Raw genomic sequence first — 26,045 nt, forward strand, 5'->3', positions numbered from 1 at the left:
TCAGGCCTCCAAACTTGCCCTCTTTTGGGGTTTTTTGGTGTGGTCTCTAGGAGACATGTTTGAGTTACTCCTGAAATCTTTACCCAAACTATATCTGGGCCTCTCCCAAGGTGATCTGTGCTTGAGTCTCTCCTTGAGGGGACTTCGGTGGCTCCTCTCAGAGGGACTGTGTCCACTCCTTTCAGAATGACTGTGTCTGCCCCTTTCAGAGGGCCTGTACGGTCTTCTCTCAGAAGTGCTGTGTCCTCTCCTCTCAGAGGGACCGTGACGGATTCTCTCAGAGGGACTGTGACATCTCCTCTCAGAGGGACTGCAACGGCTCCTCTCAGAGGCACTTCGGTGGCCCTTCTCAGAGGCCCTGTGGTGGCTCCTGTCAGAGGGACTATATTGGCTCCTTCCAGAAAAATTCCACGGGGTTTTTTCCCTACAGAAGCTGTGGTGGTTTCGTTCCTTGTGTGTGGAATTTTCTTTAAGGTGACCGTGTGAGGTTCTCTTCATAGGGGAACCATGTAAGAGTCTCCCTCCAGCATGAACTCTGGTTCCTGGTTTGGAGTTCTTGGACTCCTGGCTAGAGACTTCATTTCTGTTAAAGTTTTTCTTAGCTCTGCTATTACTCTCATTTTGAACAGGACCCAAAGCCTGGCTGCTTGAGGTGTTTTTGAGAGTGGTACTTCTTTGCGAAACTATGGGCTTGGGCAGTTGTATAGGTCTGGGTTGGAAAGAGCTATTTCTTGTTGGTTGTTGAGCTGATCTGAATTGATCTGTTTCTCCCCACAATGTGCTCTCCTCCTTAATGGTTGGGTCTGTTGGCCTTAGCTTGAGAGTTGGCATCTTGTGTCTTTTGATATCTCTTGATAAGCAATAGTCTCTGGCTTTTTGTTTTGGAAGGTAGTTTTTGCTTGACCAGAAATGGTCTGGCCTTGTCCTGTCCTCAGGCTTCTGCCCAACCAAAGCCATAATTCTGTGTGCTGTTTGGAATGCCTGCTTTAGGCCCCGAAAAAGGAGTTGAATGAATTTTGGTTGGGAGGATTTCTTAGGTTGTCTTTTTAAAGAGGCGGTAGTTGTCTGGGACACTCCACTCCTCTTCCTTCTTAACTGGCTTGGTAATTCCTCACAGGACCTCTGTATTATGGCTGTACTATTTGTGTAGAACTTTGTGTTTTGTGTTCTGACTTCCCTGGGGATTCTTTTCATTGGATGTTTTGAATCATGGGTCTTTTTTGTTCTCACTTTAGCCCACTTTTCATCGTGATTGCTTTCAGAGTCACTCTCTGATAGAGAGTGAACTTCAGTGAATTCATAGTGTCCAGGCTCTCTAATTTCTGTCTTTTCTACTAGGCCAGGGCTGCCACCTTGCCTTCGCCTGATGTGGACTTGTATAGGAGCAGGACACTGGGAAGACCCAGACTGGAAATCTATTGTAGAAGTAGGACTCTTGGAAGCTTGAGTATAGCCTTTAGCTTTCCTTAGTGATGTTGAGCTAAGTCTCCTTGGTGTGATGGGTCTATCTCTTCTATGATACTTTGGGACTTGGGGTCTTTTCCCAGTTTGCAACCTAAAGCCAAGATGCACCTTGATCTCTCCATGGCCTTCAGGAGTGCTTACAAGGTGAAGCTGTGGATAGATAAGAAGGTAAGTTCCAGAAGTGGCCTGTAATTTATGACAGCAATTAAATCCTGAACATTGGCCACACTGTAGGCAGATAGGGTACTTTAGAACCAGACCTGAAGGTAAAGGTGGAGGTACGTTGGGGGGTATGTGACTCCTTAACAGTTTTGCTGCTATTTTTAGCTGCAGATCTTGTAGAAGCTGGAACTGTTCTGAGAAGTCAGACCTGGCCTGGGGAAGATAACTTGGCTTGAGGGAGTGTTGGGACTCAAAAATCCTTGTCTGTGAATCACTCTGTGAGTTCTCACTCTCCTCCACTGGAACAGAATCTCTCCTAGCAAAAAATACGTTGAAGGAAGACTCTGACTTTGCTGGGGCAGGAAGCTGACTCCCTGTACGTGAAACAGGCATGTGCTGAATGACTTCCTGGGATATATCACAGGGCTTTGAGTTTGTTTTCTTTATTCTCACTCTAGTGCCGGAGTAGTGCTGTATTATGGAGGACATGGAGCCACGTGTCCACATCCTGAAGGCCATTCTTTTCTCATGACCATGGCATGAAGTATGTCTTTGAATGTAGTTTTTGACCATTGAAGGCTGAGAAATAGTACCTTGACCCTTCTCAAGCAGACTCTGGGAAAATTCCATCAATTCAACTGGAACCCCAAATAAATTCTGAATAGATTGACAGGTACCTGTAGTGGCTCTTTCTGTTAAAGATGTTTGAGAATAAAACTTCCTCTCCATGCTGGTCCCCAAGACATTCCCCAGCGTTAGCATACTGGAGAGGTATTTTCGAGGTAGTCGCTGCCTCCAGGAGCGACTCTCCCAGACGTTCCGTCGCCTGCCCAGGACAGGACAGGTAAGGCCTCTTCGAGCCCCTGATCCTGCCTGGAAGATCCTAGATAGTGATCTCCAGTTTTGTGGTGGATGGTGGGAAAGGCTCCAGAGTGAGCTCCCTGACTCCTCCACCTGTTTCCTCTTAATCCTTTCGTTAGATATGACATCCACTCCTGGGATCTCAGAATTTGGGTTTTTTACAGTGTTAGCTGTCTCATCAGAGGGTTGGTTATGAAGGGATAAGGGAAGGGTTGGAGATTGTATCATAGCAAGTTCTATAAAAGACTCCTCAGGATGCAAAATATCTGTCCCAAGGTTTTTTATATCCAACACTCTTGATACTTCTGCCATCTCAGAATCCCAAAGACCTAATTCAGATGTTCTGACAGAGCTTGAGATGAGTGAGTCTGAAGAGTTGTGTAGAAAGCTAGAGAAATAATTCCCCATTTGTAACCCTTCTCCTGATGATCTCTCCTCAGAGTCCTTATTCTGACACACCTGTCCTAGATTCAAATCCTCAGATTCCATGAATTGAGGAGGCCCTGTTTTTATCCCTATAGATTTCACAGCCTGAAGCCCTTGTTTATGAGTCAACACTGTAGGTTCCTTGTGTGCAGATGTTAGCTGTGAGGTTACTTCTGCAGACTTCACTTCAGCACTTGGCCTTGGAGTTAATTCTACAGGTTCTACTGGTTCTTGAAGATGTGGCCTTGGGAGTAAATCCAAACAATCTGTTGCTTTAGTCCCCAATCCTAGGGCTACTCTTATTGGTTCTACAATCTGAGGAATTGGCCCTGGTGCTAATTCCTCAGATTTTACAATTTGAAGGGGTGGCCCCACCGTCTTTACAATTTGAAACCCTGTCAAATCCATTCTTTCCAAAGTTTGGTGCTTTGGTTCTGTGCTTAATTTCTTAGATTTTGCATTTTGCAACCTTAGCCCTGAGGTAAACTCTGAAGGTCTCCTATCTTGTGGTTTTGAAGTCAACTCAACATAGTCTACCATTTGAGAGGTGGGACCCAATGTTAATGTCACAGACTTCACAGCTTGAAGTGGTGGCCCAGGAGTCATTTTCACAGATTCAGCAACTTTGGAGGGAGCTACTGGGTTTACCCTTATTGCTTGAGCAACATGAAGCTGTGTCTTTGTAAATTTTGTGACTTGATCTAGTGGCTTTGGACTAATCCTCGTAAATTCTGTAATTTGACCCAGTGGTCCTGGGGCTGTTTCTGAATATTTCATACATTGATTCTGTGACTGTGTTAGCCTCATTGATCCCTCCCCTTGCTGCCATGTCTCAGTGGTGACCTCTACAGATTCTGCATGTCCCACAACTTGACCTGTTCGCTTTGGGGGCAACTCTAAAGATTCGTCTCTTAGGAATCGCTTAGAGGTCAAACCCACAGATCCAGGAACTTGATATCTTAGCCCTTCTGTCATCTCCAAAGATTCTGGGACATCACATAATGACTTTGTAATCAGTGCTATAGATTCATCCCTTTGCAGTCTTTTCTCAGAGATCACATCCACAGATTCTCGGGCTGGAGGATAGCGCCTTGAAGATCTCTCTGCATCAGTGGCTTTACTTATGGGTTTGGGGGTCATTTCAAGAAATTCCTCCCTATGCAGCTTTGTCTTGAAGGTCAACCCCATAGTTTCTGTAATGTGATGCTTAGGCTCAGGGGTCATCCCTTTAGATTCCACAACTTGCTGCAGTGGCCCTGTATGTAACTCCCCCAAGTCCTTAACTTGAGGCCCTGACTGAGAGAGCAACTCCAGAGTTTCTGGGATTTGGTAGCTTTCCTTTGGGGTTAATTCTAAGGATTTTGAACCTTGATTCCGTAGCACTGGAGTCAGATCAACAAACTGTGGTACTTGAAGATCTAGCTGCGGAGGCATTCCTGAAGATTTCATGGCTTTACCTTTTGGCTTTGGGGTCAAATTCACAGATTTCTGTACAGTTTCTTTGCCTTGATGTGCCAACCTTTGTGCCATTTTTGAAGAATCTGTGACTTGATAAGTTGGTACTGAAATCAAACTCACAGATTTAGGGACTTGTTGCCTTGGCTTTGCAATCATCTCTGCATGTTCTACAAACTGATGCCCTGGCCTAGGGATTATCTCAGAAGTGTCTGTCATTTGAGAGCTTGTTCTTGGGGTTAGATCCTCAGATTTCACTCTCTGAAACAGTGACTCTGGTGCTAACTCCACAGATTTTATAGCTTGTTGCAGAGACAGTGAAGACGATTTTACATGTTGTATGCTTTGCAACTTTGGTTCTGGAGTAGACTCCAAATATTTCACACCTTGTTGCTGTGATTCTGGAGACAAATTTGAAAATTTGACACTAGTCAACATTGGTCCTGGTATGCACTTCTTAGTTGACTCTGGTACTGACACCACTGATTTCATACCTTGCAATCCTGAAGTCAACTCTTGGCAATTCATACCTTGTTGTTGGGACCCTGGTGTCAACTCTACAGATTTCACATTTTGAAGACATGGCTGTGGTGCAAAGACCTCAGATTTAACACATTGTGACCTGAGGCATGATGATGACCCTAAAGAATTCACACTTTGAGGTTGTAGCAATAGGTTTGACTTCATAGATTTCACATCTTGAGAACATGGCGCTGATACAGACACTACAGATTTCTGCCTGAGGCAAGAAATCAATTTCTTAGAATTCACATCTTGAGGTTGTGGCTCCGGTTTCAACTCCAGAGATTTCCCATCTTGAAAACATGGCTCTGGTGCAAACACGTTCCATTTCAAGTTCTGCAGCTCAAAGTCTGAAATCAGTTTCGTAGAATTTGTACCACAAAGCAATGGCTCTTTGTTCATCTTCACAGACTTTATATCTTTAAGCCGTTGCTCTGGTAAAAATAACATAGGTTTCATACCATTTAACTGAGGGCCCAAAGTGAACACAGACTGCACAATGTGTTGCTTTGTCTCTGGTGTTAACTCTGAAGATGTCACACCTTGCAGCCATGGAACAACAGATTTCAAATCTTGAAGCCTCCACCCTAGCATCAAATCAGATTTCTCTCCCTGTCTCTGTGGTCCAGGGTTGAACTCCACTGATTTCACACCTTGAAGTTTCCTCCTCTGGGTTAAATCAGATTTCCCACCTTGTAACTTCAGTCCACAGTTAAACTCTAAGGATTTCACATCTTGAAGCTTTGTCCCTTGAATCAACTCAGAAAATTTTGTACTTTGTGTCTGTGGTCTAGAGTTGAACACTGATTTCACTTTCTGAAGCTTTGTCCCTGGGATCACTTCAGAAGATTTCATACCTTGAAAGTGTGGTCTAGAACTTAACTGCTTAGATTTTACATCTGGGAGCTTTATACCCACGATCAGCTCAGAACGTTTCATATCTTGTAAGTGTGGGCCTGAGTCCAACTCTACAGATTTCACACCTGGAAACTTCCTCCCCTGAGTCAAATCAGAAGATTTCTCACCTTGTAACTTTGGACTAGGTTTCAGTTCTGCAGACTTCACACCTTGAAGCTTTTCCCTTGGGATAACTTCAGACAATTTCATACCCTGCATGTTTGGTCCAGACCTGACATTCATAGATTTTACATCTTGAAGCTTTATACCTGTGATTAATTTGGAAGATTTCATATCTTCCAACTGTGGACCCGACTTGAATTCCACTGATTTCACTTTTTGAAGCTTTGTCCCCAGTATCAACTCAGATTCTGATTTCACACCTTGCAATGGTGGCCCAGATTTGGACTTCACAGATTCCACATCTTGAAACTTTGAGTCTGAGATTAATTTAGAAGATTTCACTCTTTGCAATTGTGGCTCACAGTTGAACACAAATTTCACATTCTGAAGCTTTGATCCCAGAATCAGCTCAGAAGATTTCAGAACTTGCAACTGAGGACTGGGGCTGAATCCTTTATGTTTTACATCTTGAAGCTTTATCTTTGAGGTCCATCCAGAAGATTTCACACCTTGTAACAATGACCCAGGGTTGAAATCTGTAAATTTGACACCTTGAATCTTTGTCCCCAAAGTCAATTTAGAAAATGTTGTACCTTGCAACTGTGAGTCAGAGATTAACTCAGTAAATTTCTTATCTTGGGACTTTGTCTCAAGTGGTGACTTAGAAGATTTTAGACCTTGCCATTGTGGCCCACTGTTGAAATCCTCAGATTTCACACCTTGAAGCTCTGTCTGAAGAGTCAACTCAGATGACTTCATACTTTTCAAGTGTAGTGGGGAGTTCAGCTCTATAGTTTTATCACTTTGTAATTGTGACTCCTGGCTTAATACCCCAGATTTCACCTCAGGAAACTGTGGCTCTTGTGTAAGCAATACAGACTTCACACCTTGAAGCTGTGTTCCTGCGGATGACGGTAATGGTTTCACTTCTTGAAACCATGGTCCAGGGATCAACTTAGGAGATTTTCCATCATGCAAGTGAAGCCTAGATTTGAACATCATGGGTTTTATATCACAGAGCTTTGACTTGGAAGTCAGGTCACATGATTTCTTACTTCTAAACTGTAGACAAGGTTTCAAATTGAGACCTTGAGGCTGAGGTTCTTGGAGTGATGCCAAAGATTGTATACCTTGGAGCTTTGGCCTTGGAGTCAATACAGATGACTTTATATCTCTTAACTGTATTAAAGGTTTCAACTCTGCTGGTTTGACACATTGAGATTGCAACCCAAGATTTAGCAGAGATTTCACACCTTGAAACACTGATGCGGACATCCACTGAAGAGTTCTCATACTTTCAAGCTGTGACTTTTGGTGTAACTCCACAGTTTTCATACCTTGAAGCTGTGGCTCTGAGGTTGATGACAAAAATTTTCCTACTTGCAGCTGTGGTCCTGGGGATAACTCAGGAGTTTTCACACTCTGCAACTGTGGCCCAGGGTTGAACTTCATATATGTTGCACCTTGAATTTTTGGCCCCAGAGGCAATTCACATGACTTCACGTCTCTTAACTGTATTGAAGATTTCAACTCTACAGATTTGACACCTTGAGACTGTGACTCAAGATTTAACCCTACAGATTTCACACCTTGGAACTCAGGTCCTGGTATCCACTGAATACATCTCATACTTTCAGGCTGTGGCTCTTGTTTTAACTCAACAGTTTTTACACCTTGAAGCTGTGGCTCTGAAGTTGACTTTGAGGATTTCACTTGTTGCAGCTGTTGTCGTGGGGTCAACTTGGGAGACTTTATACTTTGCAACTGTGGTTCAAGTTTGAACTCTTTAGATTTTACATCTTGAATATTTGATTCTGGAGTCAATTCAAATGATTTCCTACCTTTCAACTCTAACTCAAAGTTGGGATCTACTAATTTTCTGTCTTTAAATTTCAGCTCTGGAGTTAACACCCAAGACATCCCATCTTCTGACTTAGACCCTCTCTTCAGTGGCTCTGAATTCACACATTGCTGCTCTGGTGTTATTACAGATATCTCACCAACCTGTTTTGGCCCAGGAGTTAAATTCACAAGTGCCATCTCTTGGAACTGTTGCCTCGGGGCTAAATCCACAGATTTTACTCCTTGAAACTTTTGTCTTCTGGTTGCATCCGCAGATTTTACTACCTGCTTCTTTAGCCTTGGGGTCAACTTCACAGATTTTACAAATTGCAGCTCTGGATCTGGAGTTGTCTCTACAGGTTTTAAACTTTGAGGATTTGAACATGGGGTTATCTCCAAAATTTTCACATCTTGCATTTGTGGCTCAGTAGTCAATTCCTGAGGTTTCATACCTTGCAGTTGAGGCCCTTGGAGCAATGACCTTGGTGCAAAAAACACAGAATTCTCATCTTGCATCCTTTGTCCAAGTTTCAATTCCACAGCTTTCACATCTTGCAGTTGTATTCTTGGGACCAACGTCACAGTTTTTTTTGTTTTTTTTTTTGTTTTTTTTTTTCCGGTACGCGGGCCTCTCACTGTTGTGGCCTCTCCCGTTGCGGAGCACAGGCTCCGGACGCGCAGGCTCAGCGGCCATGGCTCACGGGCCCATCGGCAGGCGGACTCTCAACCACTGCGCCACCAGGGAAGCCCAACGTCACAGTTTTTAATCCTTGATTTCTTGAACACAGAGCCAACTCAGCAGATTCCACACCTTGAAGCTTGGAATCTGAGGTGAATTTCACAGATTTGACGTCTTCTATCTGTGGCCCTGAGGTTATCTCCACAGATTTCTTAACTTCCAGCTGTGGACTTGGGGTTAGCAACGTAGATTTCATACCTCTTGGACATTGTCCTGGAGTTAAGGCCACAGAGTTCACATCTTTCAACTCTGACTCTGAGATCAACAATTCAGATTTCAAATCATGAAGTTTTGAGCCTGGAGTCACCTCTACCGGTTTCACATCTCCCACCTGTGGCCCAAGGGTTAACGCTGTAGATTTGACATTTCCCAGTTGTGGCTTTGATGTTAACTGCATAGATTTCATACTTCCCAAATGTGGCCCTGGTGTTAACTCCACAGATTTCGTATCTTCCAGCTGTGGCTCTGTTGTTAGCGCCTCAGATTGTAAACCTTGAAGCTTTGAGATTGGGGTCCACTCTACAGGTTTTACATCTTGCACCTGTGGTCTTTGGATCAATTCAGAAGATTTCACAACTTGTAACCGTGGTCTTCTGGTCAACTCAGAATAGTTTACACTTGGCAACTGCGATCCAGGAGTCAACTCCATAGATTTTGCATCTGGTATCTGTGGCTCTGAGACTAATTTATATGAAATGTCACCTTCAAAGCTTGACATTTGGTCTACTGCCACACATTTTACACCTTGAAACAGTGGCTCTGCTACTAACATCTCAGGCTTAACCCCTTGCTGCTCAGGTCCTGTGGTCAAGTTCATAGATTTTACTCCTTGCATCTTTGGCTCTGGAGTGAACTCAAAAGAATTCACATATTGTTGTTGTTGCCCTGAGTTTAACTCTGAAGATTTCACACCTTGAGGTTGAGTTCCTGATGTCAGATCACAAAATTTGACATCTTGTAGCCATGACCCCACCTGTTTCACACCTTGAAGCCCTGGAGACATCTTTGCTGATTTAGAATCTTGAAGTCCTAACTCTAGAGTCGTCTCCACAGAAGTCACACTATGAAACAGTGGTCCTGGGGTTTGCTCCCCAGATTTGACACCTTGAAGCTTTGGCCCTGAAGTCAATTCAGAAAATTTGACATCTCGCTGCCTTGGCTCTAGGTTCAGTTCCTCAGATTTCACATCTTGAAATTGTAGTTTTGAGGTCAGTTTGACAAATTTCAAGCTGTGAAACTGTGATCCTTCAATAGGCAGAACAGATTTCATATTTTCAACTGGTAGCCCTTGACTTAACTGCAAAGATGACTCAGTTACAAATCCTACAGACTTTATATCTTGAAGCTGTGTTCCTGGTATAAACTGCACATGTTTGAAACCTTGATGCTTTGGTTCTGGGGTCAAATCAGAAAAGCTGATATCTTGCAAGCATGGTCCTGAGTTTAGTTCCATAAATTTCATACTTTGAGGTTGTGATTCTGCAGTCAACTGTACAGATACAACACTTTGATGTTTTGGTCCTGGGCTAAAATCTGACAATTTTATTTCTTGCACTGGGGAACCTGGGGTCAATTCATCAGATTTCACACCATGATGTGGAGACCCTGAGATTAAATCTATAGGTCTTTCTCCTTGAAGTGGCAGCTCTGGACATAACTCTGAAAATCTTGCACTATGCAGCTGTGGCCCTTGGAGCTGTGCCTCCTTAGTCAATTCCTCTGATATCATGCTTTGTAGCACTGGCTCTTGTATTGGCTTCTCTGATTCTACCACTCTGGTAGTAGTTGACTGTTGAATTAAATTAACATATTTCACATCTTGTAATTTTGGCTCTGGCTCCAACTGCCTAGACTTTACTCCCTGGAGCTGTGGCTCTGGAGTCAACTCCATAACATGTGGTTTTAGTCCTGTAATAAACTGTTTAGATCCTACCACTGATAGGGATGACTCAGAGGTTAACTTCACATATTTCAAATTTTGCAGTAGTGGCTCTGATACCTCATATTGCATCCCTCGTCCTAAAGTCAACTCCAGAGATCCTTTTTCTGAATATGGTAGTACTGGTATTACCTCCTGGATGTTTTCAACTGGAAATGTTGCCAACCCCACAGTTTCTGTGTTTTCATATTCTGACCTTAGGAGTATCTCTGATGACTCTGTAACTTGAAGATGTGGCCTTAGAGAAGTCATTCCTTTAGATTCTCTAACTTGACCTGATGTTTTTTGTGTTAATGCTACTTGGGGCAAAGCCTCAGAAGTCAGCCTCACAGTTTCTGTATCTTGATAGCCTTGACCTGGAGTCATCTCTGAAAATTTTTGAAAATGTGGCCTAGGCATCACCCCAGCAGTTTTCAAGACTAGCTGTGGAATCAGTTTCACAGATTCTTCCTCTTGTGGGCAGATCTCAGCAGCTAACTCTGCAGGCTCTGTGTCTTGATGCCTTGGTCTGGAAGTTAGACCCACAGATTTCAATCCTTGTAAATGTGGTTCCATGGTTACTTTCCTTGATTCAACATGCTGTAACTGTGTCTCAAGAATTAACCTACTAGATTCTTCCAGTGGCACGTGTAAATCCACAAAATTATTATCATGCATTAATGGCCCTAGAGTCAACTCCTCAGGTTTTATACTTTTGGACCGTGGTTCTGAGGTCAATGGAACAGATTTCACATTTTGAAATTGTGGTTCCAAGATCAACTCCTCATAGTTCATAACTTCTGAAAATGGTCCTAGATTCAGATGAACAAACTTCATACCTTGGGACTCTGGGGTCAACATCTTTGATTTCTTACCTTGCATCTCTGATCCTGGTACCAACTCTAAAGATTCTTGTATTGTGTGCTGTGACACTGGAGTATCTCCCATGGCTTTTACACTTTGGAACATTGGCTCAAGAGTACCTTGGAATGACATTGAGTTCATCTGCATAAATTCTGAAGCTTGGCTCAGTGGCCCTGGGGTATTTCCTAAAGATGATTGTATCAACCCCCTAGATTCTTTTGCATGATGACAAGTGTCAGAGGTAAACTTTGCTTCTGTTTCTGGATATCCTGGCTCTGAGATCATCCTTAAAGATTCTGAAGCCTGATGCCATGGGGTCAATCCTTCAGGTTCTGTGACTTGATGATTCGGTTTGAGGTTCAACTCTACAGATTTTACGGCTTGAATGTGTCCTCTTGGAATCAGTTCCTCATATTTCATATCTTCTACCTGTGTCTCAGGAATCAACCTCTTACTTTCTACCATTTGAGGAGTTTTCACATCTTCAAGCAATGGTACTGGAGCTGTCTCCTCAGATCTTATATCTTGTAACCATGGCTTTGGGGCAAACTCCACAGATTTCATATCTTCTTGTACTGGTCTTAGAGTCAACTCCATGGTTTTTATATCTGGAAACTCTGATGGTAGGGCCAAATGAACATATTCCATACCTTGCAACTGTGAACTGGGGGCCAAATCTATAGATTCCCTACTTTGCAACTGTGGTGCTGGGACTAACTCAGCAGATTTTTCATTTTGTTGTTGTGGTCCCCGGGTCAATTGGATAGATTTCACACCATGAAGCTGAGACCCTGGGGCTGACTGCACAGATTTCTCACTTTGCAGCTGTGGTATGGAGGCCAACTCATCAGGTTTTATACTCTGCAGTTGTAGTTCTGGGGCCAATTCTATAGAGTTCACAGTTGGGATCAGCTGTCCACATTTTACCATTTGTGGAATTGAACCTGTGGTTATGTCTATAGATTTTGTATTTTGCAACTCTGGTCCCAAGATCAGTTTCCCAGATTTCAAATTTTGCAATCCTGGGGATAACTTCATAGAATCCATAACATTAAATTGTAGCATTGGCTTCATCCCCATATACTTCACATCTTGAAGCAGTGATGAATCTTGTAACATTTCTTGTAGCATTTCTGTAGATTCTGTGACTTGAGGCAGTGGCTTTTGGCTCATTCCCATAGATTCTGTACCTTGACTCAGTGACCTTGGGATTGTCCCTAAAGATTCCATCATTTGATGATGTGACTGTGTCACCTCTACAGATTTCTCCACCTCTACAGATTTCTCCATTTGTAGCCAGGTGTCAGATGTCAAACCCATAGTTTCTGTGATGTGATGGCTTTGCCTTGGACTCATCTCTGAATACTCCAGAATTTGATGCCTTGGCGTCAACCTTGAAGACTCCATGACTTGAAGAGGTGGTCCTGGGATTAATGCCGTAGATTCTGTGCTTTGATGATGTGGTTGTGGAGTCATCCCCTCAGAGTCTAGCACTTGAATGCATGACTCAGGAGTTGACTCCAGAGATTCCTTGGCTTGAGATATTAGCCTTGGGGTCAAATGCTGAGTTTCTACAACTTGTGACTGTGGTGCTATGATCATTCCCATGGGTGACCCCAGTGCTGTTGGAGTTACCTTTAGAGAATGTATGGATTGTTGTGATGGCATTGGAATCAATCCTACCAATTCCATGATTTTAGGTGGTAGCTTTGGAGGTAAGCCCACAGATTCTACCACTCCGTGTGGACCAATAGTAGTAGGAGAGCTAGAAGAAGTCAAACCATCTGATTGAGTTGCCCTTGGGGTCAAATTTGCAATTTGAGACTGTGTGTCTGGAGTCAACCCCCCAGATTTTATAACATGTGACTGTGTTGGTGGAATTATCCCCATAAAATCCATAGCTTGTAATAGTGTCGCTGGAGTTACTTCCGGGTAATCCATCACTTGGTGCAATGGCCTGGCGATCATTTCAGGTGATTTTGTATTTTGACATATTGGCCCTGGAGTAATCTTTAGTGGTTCTGTGACTTGACTTTGTGGCCTTGATGTTATGTCCACTGATTCCATAACTTTATGCTGTGGCCCTGGGGTCATTTCCACAGTTTCCATGACTGCATGTCGTAGGCTTGGACTCATCTTTCCTGGTGGTATGACTTGATGGTCCAACAATGTGGTCCTTTTCACTGACTCCATGACTTGATATTTCATCCTTGGGGTCATTCCCATTGACTGTATGATAGGCGGATGTGATTTTTTAATCATCCCCATAGAATCCGTGAATTGAAGCAATGCTATAGGAGTTACCTTCACATTGCCTCTGACTTTATTCCGCTGTGTTGAGGTCATCTTCCTTGATTCCATAACTTGCTGCTGAGATCTTGGGGTTACCTCCACTGATTTAATGACTTGATATGATGGGTTTTGGCTTACACTCACTGTTTCCGTGGCTTCCATTGGTTTCACGACTTCATTTGGTGGCCGTCGTAACAAACCCACAGATTCTATCACTTCTGAATGTGATTCTGGAATCATCCCCATTGAATCCATGACTTGAAGTAATGCCAGTGGAGTAACCTTTATGCGATCTCTGACTTGATATGGTAGCTGTGGGGTCAGCTCCACATTAGTCACTTGGGTCTTATGCTGCTGTATCCTTTTTTCTGGAAGATCTGTGACCCTCTGCTCTACACTAAGCTCTAACACACGTTCTGGGTCCTTCTGCAGTAAAGTCGTTTCCTCTTGAGCTATGTCAACTCCTAAACTTTTGGGAGGTGGAGTGCCCATTGATGTCATTAAGGGCCTGGATCCAAGGATTTGGGAGCCATCCCCAGGTTGTGACTGCTTACCTGGGATAAGAGTCTGTGAAATTTTTGTTTCTGTTCTGTTTAATCCAGATTCCACTCCAACGTTCACGTGGAGCTGAAATGATGGAAGGTCTGGGGATTCATTGTTGATATTCTGCTCAGTGCTTTGATGAATGGGCATAGATAAGTGGATTTGGGGTTTCTCTGGTTCAGGGATTCTTCCTTGTACCTCAGTTAAATAATTCAGCTTTGCCCATGATTCCCTCACAGGCAGAGGCACTGTTTGTTCCCGCAAAGTAGAAACCTTCCAAGCCATATGTCCCTCTAACTCCTGCCTAGCCAAAGGAGAGAGCTGGATTGGAGCTGACCCTGACAATAGTGGTCTCTCTTTGAAAATAGCATTTGGCCTATGATCTGATGTCAAATGACTATTGCTCCTTCTCTCATCCTTTGTTTTCTCTTCTTGTTTGTGGAGATTTGGGGATTCAAAAAGAGAGTTGATAAAAGTGCTTTGAGGTCTTAAGGATGAAAGAGCTTCCAAATTCTGAAAAAGTTTTGATTTCCCAAGCTCTGAGAGCCTAAAATAAGTCAGGGATGTGCCTTGGTTCCTGAACACAGGAGGTTGATTTTGGGGTAAAATAGGTAAACTGTGGCTCCGGAGTTGCCAAGTTGTTCCTTCAGAAAAGACAGGAAGGTGAGACAGGCTGGAGTCGTAGGATGATCCAGAGGAGATGCTACTGTCAGAAGAATGTTTTGCCTTCTTACAGTCACAACAGGGTAGAACAGGCCCCTGAGCCACAAAAACAGAGGAGGTGGAAGAAGAAGTCGTATCCTGTGATTCAGACAAACCCAATTCCATAAGACTTGATCTAAGAAATAAAGAGAAAAGTTTCTATTTGTTTTGAAACAGGAAAAGGAAAAGTAGGAAAAGGGAAAGATAATGGCCATTTCAAACGCAAAATAATGTGGACTGAGGGAAAACAAAGAAAAAATGTTGCTTTCCCCAACATCAATTATTTATTTATGGAAAGAATTCCTCCACCAGGACAAAGGGAGGCATTTGTCCCCACTCCAATCAGAAATGATTCACAGACCAGTGGTTCTTAAACTTTGTTCAAACACAGAACTTCCCCCACTACCAAAACTAATTAACTAACTTACCATCTTTCTTCTCCCTCTCCTTCTCCCTCCCTCCCTCCTTCACTCTCTTCCTTCCTCCCTCTTAAAAGCTCTACCACCTTCAACCCCAACCCAGAAACTACTTGACCTTGCACTTTCCGGGTGTTGGACGATCTGTTGAAGTCTCCTGTCCATTGACCAGCATACATATTCCTGGGACCACCCCATAGGGAGTCCTGAAAAGCTGGATACAACAGAGTATGTCAGTGTAATTGAAGTGATATTAAAGTACTGGTAAGGAAAACAGTAAGAAGAGAGACTTAGAAAGGAGACAGCTATCATAGCGAGGGAAGTAAAACAGAGTCCCAGGTATCTTACTCCTAACTTTTATAGAATTTATCAGTAGGGTAGGCTGAAGAGAGAAAGAATAGACACAGTGAAGATCGACTTTACTCACCGTGTCAGGTTAGCTTCAATGCAACCCATCCTGAGATTTTCTTCCCACTGTGGATCTGGGAGTAGAGGTAAAGAATCTATTAGCGTTATGACTATTGACATCACCTTAGTTCAACCCCTTCATTTTGCAAATAAGGAGACAAAGACAAAGCCATGCCTAAGATCATAAAGCTAATTAGTGGTAGAGCTCAGATTTAACCTAGCTCTCATTTTGTTTGTTTGTTTTTTTAAGCTGTAGGATGCTGTCTTCAGCATGTAGTAGATGTAAGCCATTGGAAAGAGCAGGAATAATCATGATAGGGAGATGGAGTGGGGTAAACAGAGGAATACTATCTTTGGAGGAAAAGATATGTATTATCCAGTGTCTATGCTAGAGAAAAAAGGTACCAAAACTTCCCGCACCAAACTCTTGGTAGTTACCCCTTCTTTGTTCTTCAGTCTCACCATGTTTCTTTCCTGATACTTTGAGCTTTGCACAAAAAGAGATTAGGAAAGGAAGTATGAGGATAGGAAGCATGGAAAGAATTATGGAGCCATTTACATTTCTTTGGAAGTAGAGATGCTAGAAAGAGTAAGACTATTTCTTTCATTTACATAGTCGTTTCAACCTTCTTCCTTCCACCTACTATTAAAGGTTAGAGCCTTAAAGCAGACCCCACAGTTGATTTGTCGTTAGCCTTGAACTGAAGAATAGGATCTTTCTGACCTGTGAATTTCTGGATCTTTTCCAATTTATGCTGCTTTGAAGTCTAGAAAGGAACAAAAAGAAAAAAAAAAATCAGGTAATACTCTAGGTTAGAGACTTTATTGACAGCGCACTTCATCTCATAGACATAAATATTGATACTGTTGTCATCCATAACCACAGCAACAGTTATGTCATTCATTTATTCATGAATCATTTATTGAATACTTACTAAGTTCACAGTATTGTGTAGGGTGCTGGAACTGTAGAGATAAATATGATCCCTGTGTTCTAGGAACTTACACTAGTAGGGAAAATAGATGTCTAAACAGATAAATTACAATACCATGTGGTAAATGCTGTAACAGAAATATAAGTGTGGAGCTTCCCTGGTGGCGCAGTGGTTAAGAATCCGCCTGCCAATGCAGGGGACACGGGTTCGATCCATGGCCCGGGAAGATCCCACATGGCGCAGAACAACTAAGCCCATGCTCCACAACTACTGAGCCCGCGAGCCACAACTACTGAAGCCCATGTGCCACAACTATTGAAGCCCGCACGCCTAGAGCCCCTGCCCTGCAACAAGGGAAGCCACTGCAATGAGAAGTCCGCACACCACAACAAAGAGTAGCCCCTGTTAGCCACAACTAGAGAAAGCCTGTGTGCAGCAACGAAGACCCAACACAGCCATAAATAAATAAATAAATAAATAAAATCTATTAAACAAAAAAGAAATGTAAGTGTGAGGGAATAAAGAGAACAGTGATTAACTGCCTGGGAGAGAAGGGAAGAATTCCTCAAAAAGTTGCCATTTGTACTGGAGTAGGAAGAATCAACAGAAGGTTTTTAGGTGAAGAAAGGGCATTCCAGGCAAGTGGGAACATCACTGAGAAGATTAGAGCATTATGATTGTTAGATGCACTTTTGCTACGTAGTGAGAGGTGAAGCTAAAAACATAGGCGGAAGCCACTTTATGCCAGATTATGTGGGATTTTTATTTTATCCTGCAGGTCAGAATTTCCCATCCAGTAGTTAATAAACTCCTGGGGTTTCTGTAAGGGTGTTCCAGGTCATTTTAAAGGCATAAATGACATTTGTTACAATTTCAAATAAAACTTTTTTTATTTCTTCCCTTTATATTAGGACATCAGTCTCCGAACGTATATTAAAAGAGCCTACACAACAATTAGTAGGGAATTCATGAACATGCTCATGAGGCAGTAGGCCAGTAGTAGAATAACCCTAGCTGCAGTGGTAGTTTTGAACTTTGGACAGTTTTAAATTGATTTTATACTTAGTCATATATTATTTAATTTATGTCCATAATGGACTGTTGATTAAAAACATAAGCAAAAGGAAAACTGATGTTGAAATACAGGTTGATGTATTTACAAATGATCTTTCTATATATTTATCTCAAAATGATCTCTACATATCATAGACCTAAATAATCTCCCACTAGAAAACACTTGGGAATGCTGAATAAATAAAACAAACATCTTCTTAAATGCAGAATGTAGCTTCTTACAAGAAAGTACGGGAAATCTCCAGGTCAAAAATCAGAAGAAAACTGAAAAACAAGAGTGGAAACTAGTTGAGACTTCAATGCCCTAGGTCATTTGCAGTGTCAGACACTGAGGGACTTAGGTTAACAGTAAGGTGGGGACAAAGATAAGGCCCATGTGAAGTGGGTATTTAAATGAGACCCCAGGAAAAAAAGCCAGGCTTGTCAAATTGCTACACACTTGGTAAAAAGGTGGCTAGAAAAAAATCTGCTCACCAGACAAGGAAACTTGAACTCTGGGTGGGAAAAAAAGCCTTCTCTGAAATTTTTAACCAAGAGTCTATCCTCCTACTGGTTTGAAATTCTAATTTATATTCCTTGTGTAGTCAGGAACCCTCAAACTGAAAATAAATGTGGTCCTGGGCTGATAATGCCCCTAGGGCAAAAGGCAAAGTAAATATAAATCTTGAAAATTGAAGTAGAAGAGGAAAGAGAAGAAAAATAGTTCGAATAACTATATTAATAAATGTGAAATGCCTAATGCAATGGTTAAATTCTTAGAAAAAATATAAAATATAAAAATTGGGCAAAAAGAAATAGATCATTTGAGTAGACCAATAAGCATGAAAGCAATTGAAATGATAATCAAAGACATTATCCATCAGAGGTAATGAAAGAATTCACCAAGGTTTCTGAATACCAGAAAAACTTATAAATGTCAATAGCATTTCTCTACTGAAGCAAAAAAACTAGAAAAATAGAATTTTAAATATGAAAGATATTTTCCACAATAGCAATAAAAATGATAAAGTATAAAGTTATTAACCAAAAGGAGAGAAGACCATCATGTAGAAGACTATAGAACTCTATTAAAGGACAGAGCATGATCTGAATAAATGGAGAGACATTCTTGGCTCTGGTTGGAATAATTTTAAATTATAAGGATGTCAGTAGTCCCCCAATTAAATTATACTTAATGCATTCCCAATGCATTAAGTATAATTCTTTCAGTTGGAATGTTTCAAGGACTTGTAAAACTCTCTAAAATTTATATGGCAAAATAAAGGTCCACTAACAGCTAAGTCAAGCTTAAAAAGAAGAGCAAAGAAAGGACTTGCTGTACCAAAACCTAAGACACACTACAAATCTATGGTAATAGAAACAGGAACAAATAAGTGAATGGAACAGAATAGAGAACTCAAAGAGGGACTCCTGAATATACAGCAACTTAATATGGTAAAGGGAGTTCCATAAATGAATGGGAAAGATTCTTTAGCAAATAGTGATGAGAAAACTGCCTCAATATAAAGAGAAAAATAAAGTTGGATCACTTTCTAATATTACATATAGAGGGGGACTCTACATGTATTAAAAACTAAAATGTGAAAGGTAAGACTGGAACATCAAAAAAAAAAAAGTAGAAAATCTTTGTGACCTAGGGCACAGGATAACTTCTTAAAGAAAACTTCAAAAATACAAACCAGAAGGGGAAAAAAAAATCCAGTAGAAGACTCTACCATATGCAGCTGGAACCTCAAAATCACAAATCTGCCCCTTACTCCTAACCTCAGGGAACTACAGGGAAAGTTGCCTTGACACTGAGAAGTTCAGAGGACTGGAGGGAAGTCCCTGAGAAGTTGTAACTACAGGTTGACTTTTGTGTAATTTGCAGCTTAAGTTCACGTCATCTGCATGGTCCCCCAAGCCATGATTTTGAAGTGGTCCTGGATTGATGGTGCCATAGTCTAAAGCAAAGGAGATACTCTCTGAGGAAGATCTTCATCCTAAGCTTCAAAAAACTACCATGAATATTGCATTTCATTAAACATCTAAGATACTACCAATTATAAAATGTACTATATTCTACATGCCACTGAGAATTTTTTTTAAACCCTGCCAATTATAAAACAACATCAATTGCAAGCCATATCCCAATTTCAGAAAGGTTCAATATTTTAAAATAAGCACATGTGCAGGAACAACAGAAAGCAGAAACAAACCTACAGATATGTCAGGTATTGGAATTATCGGATCTAGATTAGAAAACAACAATGCATATTATATTTAAAGAAATAAAAGACAAGCTTAAATATATTTGTAGGGAACAGAAAACCATAAAAAGTGATGTAGCAGGTTTGAAAAATAATCAAATGTTATTCTAGATATTAAGAATGCAGTACTGAAATTAAAACCACAGTGAATGAGTATAACAGTGTTGATGAAATTCTTCTGAATAGAGAATTGGATGAGTATGCATACTGAAATTTCTGGAGTAACCACTAAAAGAATAGAAAGTATATGAAGGGAAAAAATGGAGAGAAAAAAACCAATGTAGGGTTTCTGTTCATGATAATGGTTTGAATCCTGTGAATGAAAACAACTAGAAAAGATGGACCAAAAAAAATTTTTTTAACATCTGTTTGAAGTCATTGGAGAGCTATCAAGGCATCAAGGATGAGAGGAGCTAAGATCTCAGAGAAAAAGGAAGTGTAGAGAAGTGTCACTTTGAAATTCATTGTCGACCACATACATGAATCTCAAAAACATGCTCAGCAAAAGAAGCCAGATACGAAAGAACATACACTATATTATTCTAGTTTTACAAGTTTCAAGAATAGGCAAAACTAATCCATGACAACAGAAACCAGACAAGATGTTGCCTTTGAGTGGAAAAAAACAAACTAGAAAAGTACACTAGGGAACTTTCCAGGATTATGGCAATGCTGTACCTTGATTGAGGTGTTAGTTACTGGGTGTATAAATTTATCAAAACTCATCAAACTGTACACTTGATTTCTGTGCATTTTACTGCCTATAATTACAGGTATCCTCCACTGTTTGCAAATTTGCTTTATGCCACTTCCATTTTAAGAAAGACCTACATTAGTACCTGTTTTTGTTAACTGAAAGAAATCCGAGAGGGTTTTTGTTTTTATGAAAAAAAGAAAGGCAAAAAGCATTCAGCATTCATTTGTTTTACAGCAAGCTGTTAAAGAGGCAGCGCACGCCCCAGCAGTGAGAACGGCACCGCCAAGCAGCTTCCCTGGGAACTACACCCAGCATCTCAGCACCTAGCCATCATAGCTTTGAGCTGTGTCTGGGAGCATCTGTGCTTTATCTCAATTTACTTTGTGCAGCCATTAGCAAGATGTGTCCTAAGGTAATTGCTCCTTCTCTTTGCGTCGTTTTGGCTTACAAAAGGTTTCACAGGCTCGCTCTACTTTTGGATAGCCGGGGGAACCTGTATACCTGAATAAAAAGTAGAATTGTTGACAAAAAACTTCTTCTTACATAAATATGTAGTGAGAAATATTTTCATTTTATGTAGAAAGTGACATTGCGTAATTTACACTCTACTTTGTTTTTATCGCTGCATCCTTTTGGGAAAGAGACTAATGTTTCCCCTCACCAAAGAAGGTAGCCAGGACTTTGTTCTTATAGTCGTGGTTCTCCTAATCCACAGTAGGGAGTTAGTTTTTTGGTGCTGAAATGATTGGCTGGAACCTCCAATATATGATATGTCTCAGTATATGAGACAACGCTCATATAAGACTAGGCCTGTGGAGGATTTTAAGCTGAATTGTGCCAGAGGTTTAGTGTTTGATGCTTCTAGAGTTAAGAAGAGGTCAGCTGATTCCCTGAAACTGGGAAACAACACTGACGCTGCAGGTTTGCTGTGTAGTGGGCCCTGAGCCTGATGAAATTTATTCCTCCTGGTCTTAAGAGCTCAGATATAGTGGACTGGGGGCCTTGGCAAAGGTCTCTGTGACCAAACTTGATACACAGCCACAATTTTTGCCTTCAGATGGCAAAGAGGAAAAGCAACAGCTATTCCGATGGCTAAGGACCTGCCCCCTGCTATTTTGGATAAATTGCCCCCACTCCAGAGTTCTTATACAGCGCAAAGATTGGGGAAGAAAAACAGATACTAGACTTTTTGCCAACCTAGGTGATAGGAAGTTTAAGCTGGATTATACTTGATGTAGACAAAGAAATATATTTGCCATTTCTCATACCTAAGTGTTGGGGAAAATTCATATCTGTTACAAAGTCAATTAAATATCATGCATCACTTGTTACATGGGAAAAAGTGAACATTTGTCTCTTACAGATGATATTAAAATGAACTTTGAAATTTTAAGGAAACGCTGTTGTAAAATGAAATATTTACCTAAAATCACTTATCATATATTATGAAAAAGGGACAAAATGATTTTTGACAAAATGATTTTTAAATTCTTAAGGTGGTTGACAAATTTTAGCAATGAAAGTTTGAGAGTCAAAAAGGATTAGAAGGGCTTCCCTGGTGGCGCAGTGGTTAAGAATCCGCCTGCCAATGCAGGGGACACGGGTTTGAGCCCTGGTCTGGGAAGAGCTCACGTGCCACAGAGCAGCTAAGCCGGGGCGCACACAACTATTGAGCCCACGCTCTGGAGCCCGTGAGCCACAACTACTGAGCCCACGTGCCACAACTACTGAAGCCCGCATGTCTAGAGCCCGAGCTCTGTGGCAGGAGAAGCCACCGCAATGAGAAGCCCGCACAACTGCAACAAAGAGTAGCCCCCGCTCACCGCAACTAGAGAAAAGCCCACGCGCAGCAACAAAGACCCAAAGCAGCCAAAAATAAAATAAATTTAAAAATAAATAAAAATTTTTTAAAAAAAAGATGAGAAATGCTGCTGCAGGCCGTGGGATGCTGAGAGATTTTTGTTAGTTTCTTTTTCTTTAGTTACTTTTAGCAGAGTGACACAATCAGCTTTGGGAGGTTTTGTGTGTACTGTATTTTTTCGTTTTTTTGTTTGTTTGTTTGTTTTTTGCGGTACGCGGGCCTCTCACTGTTGTGGCCTCTCCCGTTGCGGAGCACAGGCTCCGGACGCGCAGGCTCAGCGGCCATGGCTCACGGGCCCAGCCGCTCCGCGGCATGTGGGATCTTCCCGGACCGGGGCACGAACCCGTGTCCCCTGCGTCGGCATGTGGACTCTCAACCACTGCGCCACAAGGGAAGCCTCGTAGTTTTGTTTTGTAGAGCTAGGGTCTATGCTCTAGGCTGGAAAACGTTTGTAGGAGACCACTTAGCAACTGAAAATAGTTCAAGAGGAGTCTTAGTTAAGACAATGACACTGAATCTGGATTGCTACATTTGAGAGATGTTTCTGAGGAAAATTTTAAAAGGATTTTGTTGCCAAATGTATGGATAACCACTATCTATTTCCAAGATCTAGAGTCTAGGTTAGTGCTACCCAATAGAATTTTCTATGATGATGGAAATCATCATATCTGAACACTTGAAATGTAGGTAGTGCAATTAAGGAATTTTAAATTTTATTTAGTTTTGATTAATTTAGGTGTAAAAGGCCACATGTGGCCAGTGGATACTAGATTGGACAGCACATGTCTAGACTATTAATTTGAGCTGCTTGACGAATATGTCCACATACATTTTCCGCCTCCTGCTACGCTCACAACTTCTGTCAGGTGTTTCTTATGTTGCTTAAAATGCCATCTCTTCGGGGCTTCCCTGGTGGCGCAGTGGTTGCGCGTCCGCCTGCCGATGCAGGGGAACCGGGTTCGCGCCCCGGTCTGGGAGGATCCCACGTGCCGCGGAGCTGCTGGGCCCGTGAGCCATGGCCGCTGGGCCTGCGCTCCGGAGCCTGTGCTCCGCAACGGGAGAGACCGCAGCAGAGGGAGGCCCGCATACCACAAAAAAAAAAAAAAAAAAAATGCCATCTCTTCAATCATTCAGGGTTAAAACTGAGAAGTCATCCTTTCATTTCACAAACACCTGTGGAGCACTTACTATATACCAGGCATAGGGAATACAAAGATGAATATAGTCCTCATAGGAAAATGATGATAATGTTTATAATTAACTCTTTATATTTGAGGCCCAATCAGGAAAAAAAGGACTTAATCCCTTTACTCTCTTTCTGCCTCACTTCCTATAGCCAAACTTCCACCTCAGGACCCTCCTCCTCTCTCACAGCCCCGAGGGCAGAGATTTCTGTCCCTTCCATTTACTGCTGCATCCATAGTGCCCAGAGGAGTGCCTTGTACATGGTGGTGACAGTGGGTGATAAACACCGGGGGAATGAATCAGTGTGCTCTTTTCCATCTTACTGCTCTGATTCTTTCACTTCCTCCCCCCTCCTTCCCGCTAAGTCTTTAAAGTAGCCTCCTATTGGATTAGCTACACCAGAAAACCACCATATGCACTCACTGGAGTTATTTAAAGCCTCACATTCAAAGCATGGTGCTTGGGACTTCCCTGGCGGTACAGTGGTTAGGACTTGGTGCTTTCACTGTCATGGCCGCAGGTTCAATCCCTGGTTGGGGAACCAAGATCCCACAACCCACGTGACGCAGCACGTCAAAACAAAAGTCAAAATAAAGTATGGTGCTCAGTTCAATAGCAATAGGATCACCTGGGAGCTCATTAGAATTGCAAAATCTCAATCCCTTCCTGAATTAGAATCAGAATTCTACTGATTCAGAATCTGCTACTGAATCAGAATCTGTTTTTTAATTAGACTCCCAAGTGGTATGTTTGAGAAAAAAAAGTTTAGAGTTTAAACTTTTTAAAGTTTAAATTCTGTGCTCTAAAGCACAGATCTAAGCACATTTTCACCTGGCTTTAAAATCTTTGCTGCCCTTCAATTGCAGACAGAATAATATTTATACAAAGTATTCAGTCTCTCTCTCAGACCTCTCACCACTTTGTGACATTTTCTCTCACTTTTCCCCAACCGGTTCCCTACACTTGTACACTCCATTCCTGATAGGTGTCTTCACCTCTCCTTGAACACATCCAACGCTCTTCTGCTTCCCATGCTTTCCCCCGATCAATTCCTTCTGTTCAGAAAGTCTTCCACTACTCTCCTCCGCCCATCCTATCCACCTTCAAAATCCTACCCTTCCTCTGAAGCACAGCTCAAACCTAAGCTCCCCGCAAAGGCATTTTATAGATCCTAGAATACTCTTTACCTCCCATCTCTTCAGCAATATTTACACCTCTATTAACTCATCCCTTTCTCTTTCCTTGGGATATATATATATATATATATATATATATATACACATATATATATGTCTTGGCTTTTATATATGTATATATGTCTGACTTTCTCCCCCACTATACCTCGAAAAGGTGGAGGTGGTGTTTTATTCTTCTTCAATGTCTAGTATGCTGCCATATATAATAGGTGCTCAAGGTTTGTTGAAATGTATTGAAGGGAAAAGGACTGAGAGTGACTTGCAGGACGACATCCATAGGCACTACCTCAACTCCCTTCTCCCCACCATCAATTCCTCCCACTACCCAAGATTAGGAGTTTCTATGTCTCCAGGGACAGGGGCAGGGACAGGGAGCAGTGAGTTTCAAGAGAGTTTTGCATCACATACCTCTGAGTGCGTCTTGGCTGCCACCTGCTCCCTACTCTGTTTCCCAGAAAACCTCACCCAAAGCCCCCAGACAAGGAAACCAATTAATAGTAGAAGGCTGACATATTGTGGCAGTGGGATGGTCAGCCCCCAAACCAGAGCCATTACTCAACCCCATGCCCCTCTCAGCCGAACAGTTTTATCCCTCATGACTCCATATGACATCACAGTGGGCATTCCAAGGGTACAGCCAATGTGCTTGCTGCTTAAGTCTCTTCTCTGAGCCACACACCTGCTGCCCTTTCCTGCAGCTGCCCTTGTGCCCTGCTCTGACAGCCAATGCTCAAGGAAGCTCCTTTACGATTCTTCTAGGATTGAAGAAGAATCACTTGTTATAAATCAGAGATTATGGAGGCAAGGTTTCAAAGGAGCAGGCTTTCCAAATGGCCTGTTTTGCCCTATAAGCATCTTCTCTGGAGCCAGTCACTCCCTAGAGGTCCAGGTATGGTGTCATATGTTCCAAATCACACATTAAAATACAGGGTCAAGAACATTTAAGAAAGCTTTAAGTAGGTACTCTCGGAAAATGTATGATATATGGTTTCCTAACTCCAATGCTTGACACATTTCGTAGTTGCTGTTGCATTGAGACAGAGAAGAGATATCACGTAGGGAAATTAAGTGACCTTAGAGGATCACACTACTCCAAGTCTAGAATATTTTCCAAGTGTAGACGATTTATTTTGTCATCACGCCCAGAATTGACTGGAATTTCTAGAGTTAATTCACTGAAAACTAAATTTATAAGGAATTGATTTATGCTGTAA

At 41.9% G+C, this 26,045-nt stretch overlaps 1 protein-coding gene across 1 annotated transcript; it reads right to left on the minus strand.

The window, feature by feature from the left end:
• Positions 1-25,383, minus strand: SPATA31H1 (SPATA31 subfamily H member 1). Its single transcript, XM_055088839.1, has 7 exons — positions 25,240-25,383; positions 16,325-16,401; positions 15,654-15,710; positions 15,345-15,440; positions 13,099-14,946; positions 8,506-11,937; positions 1-8,317 (listed from the first exon to the last, which is right to left on the minus strand). Exons 1-7 carry the CDS (start codon positions 25,381-25,383, stop codon positions 1-3), a joined length of 13,971 nt encoding a protein of 4,656 aa, XP_054944814.1.
• Positions 25,384-26,045: the final 662 nt, after the last annotated feature.

Source organism: Physeter macrocephalus, chromosome 12 (genome assembly GCF_002837175.3).
Source record: "Physeter macrocephalus isolate SW-GA chromosome 12, ASM283717v5, whole genome shotgun sequence".
NCBI classification, from domain to species: domain Eukaryota; kingdom Metazoa; phylum Chordata; class Mammalia; order Artiodactyla; family Physeteridae; genus Physeter; species Physeter macrocephalus.

Coding starts and splice junctions, on each gene's coding strand:
- SPATA31H1 (XM_055088839.1), bottom strand. CDS start 25,383: ATGGCTCTGGTTTGGGGGCTGACCATCCCACTGCCACAATATGTCAGC. Junction 15,711..16,324: donor ATTCTTCAGTTCAAGGCTAA/CGACAAATCAAC, acceptor ACCTCTACTCCC/AGATCCACAGTGGGAAGAAA. Junction 15,441..15,653: donor ATTGAAGCTAACCTGACACG/GTGAGTAAAGTC, acceptor TGTTGTATCCAG/CTTTTCAGGACTCCCTATGG.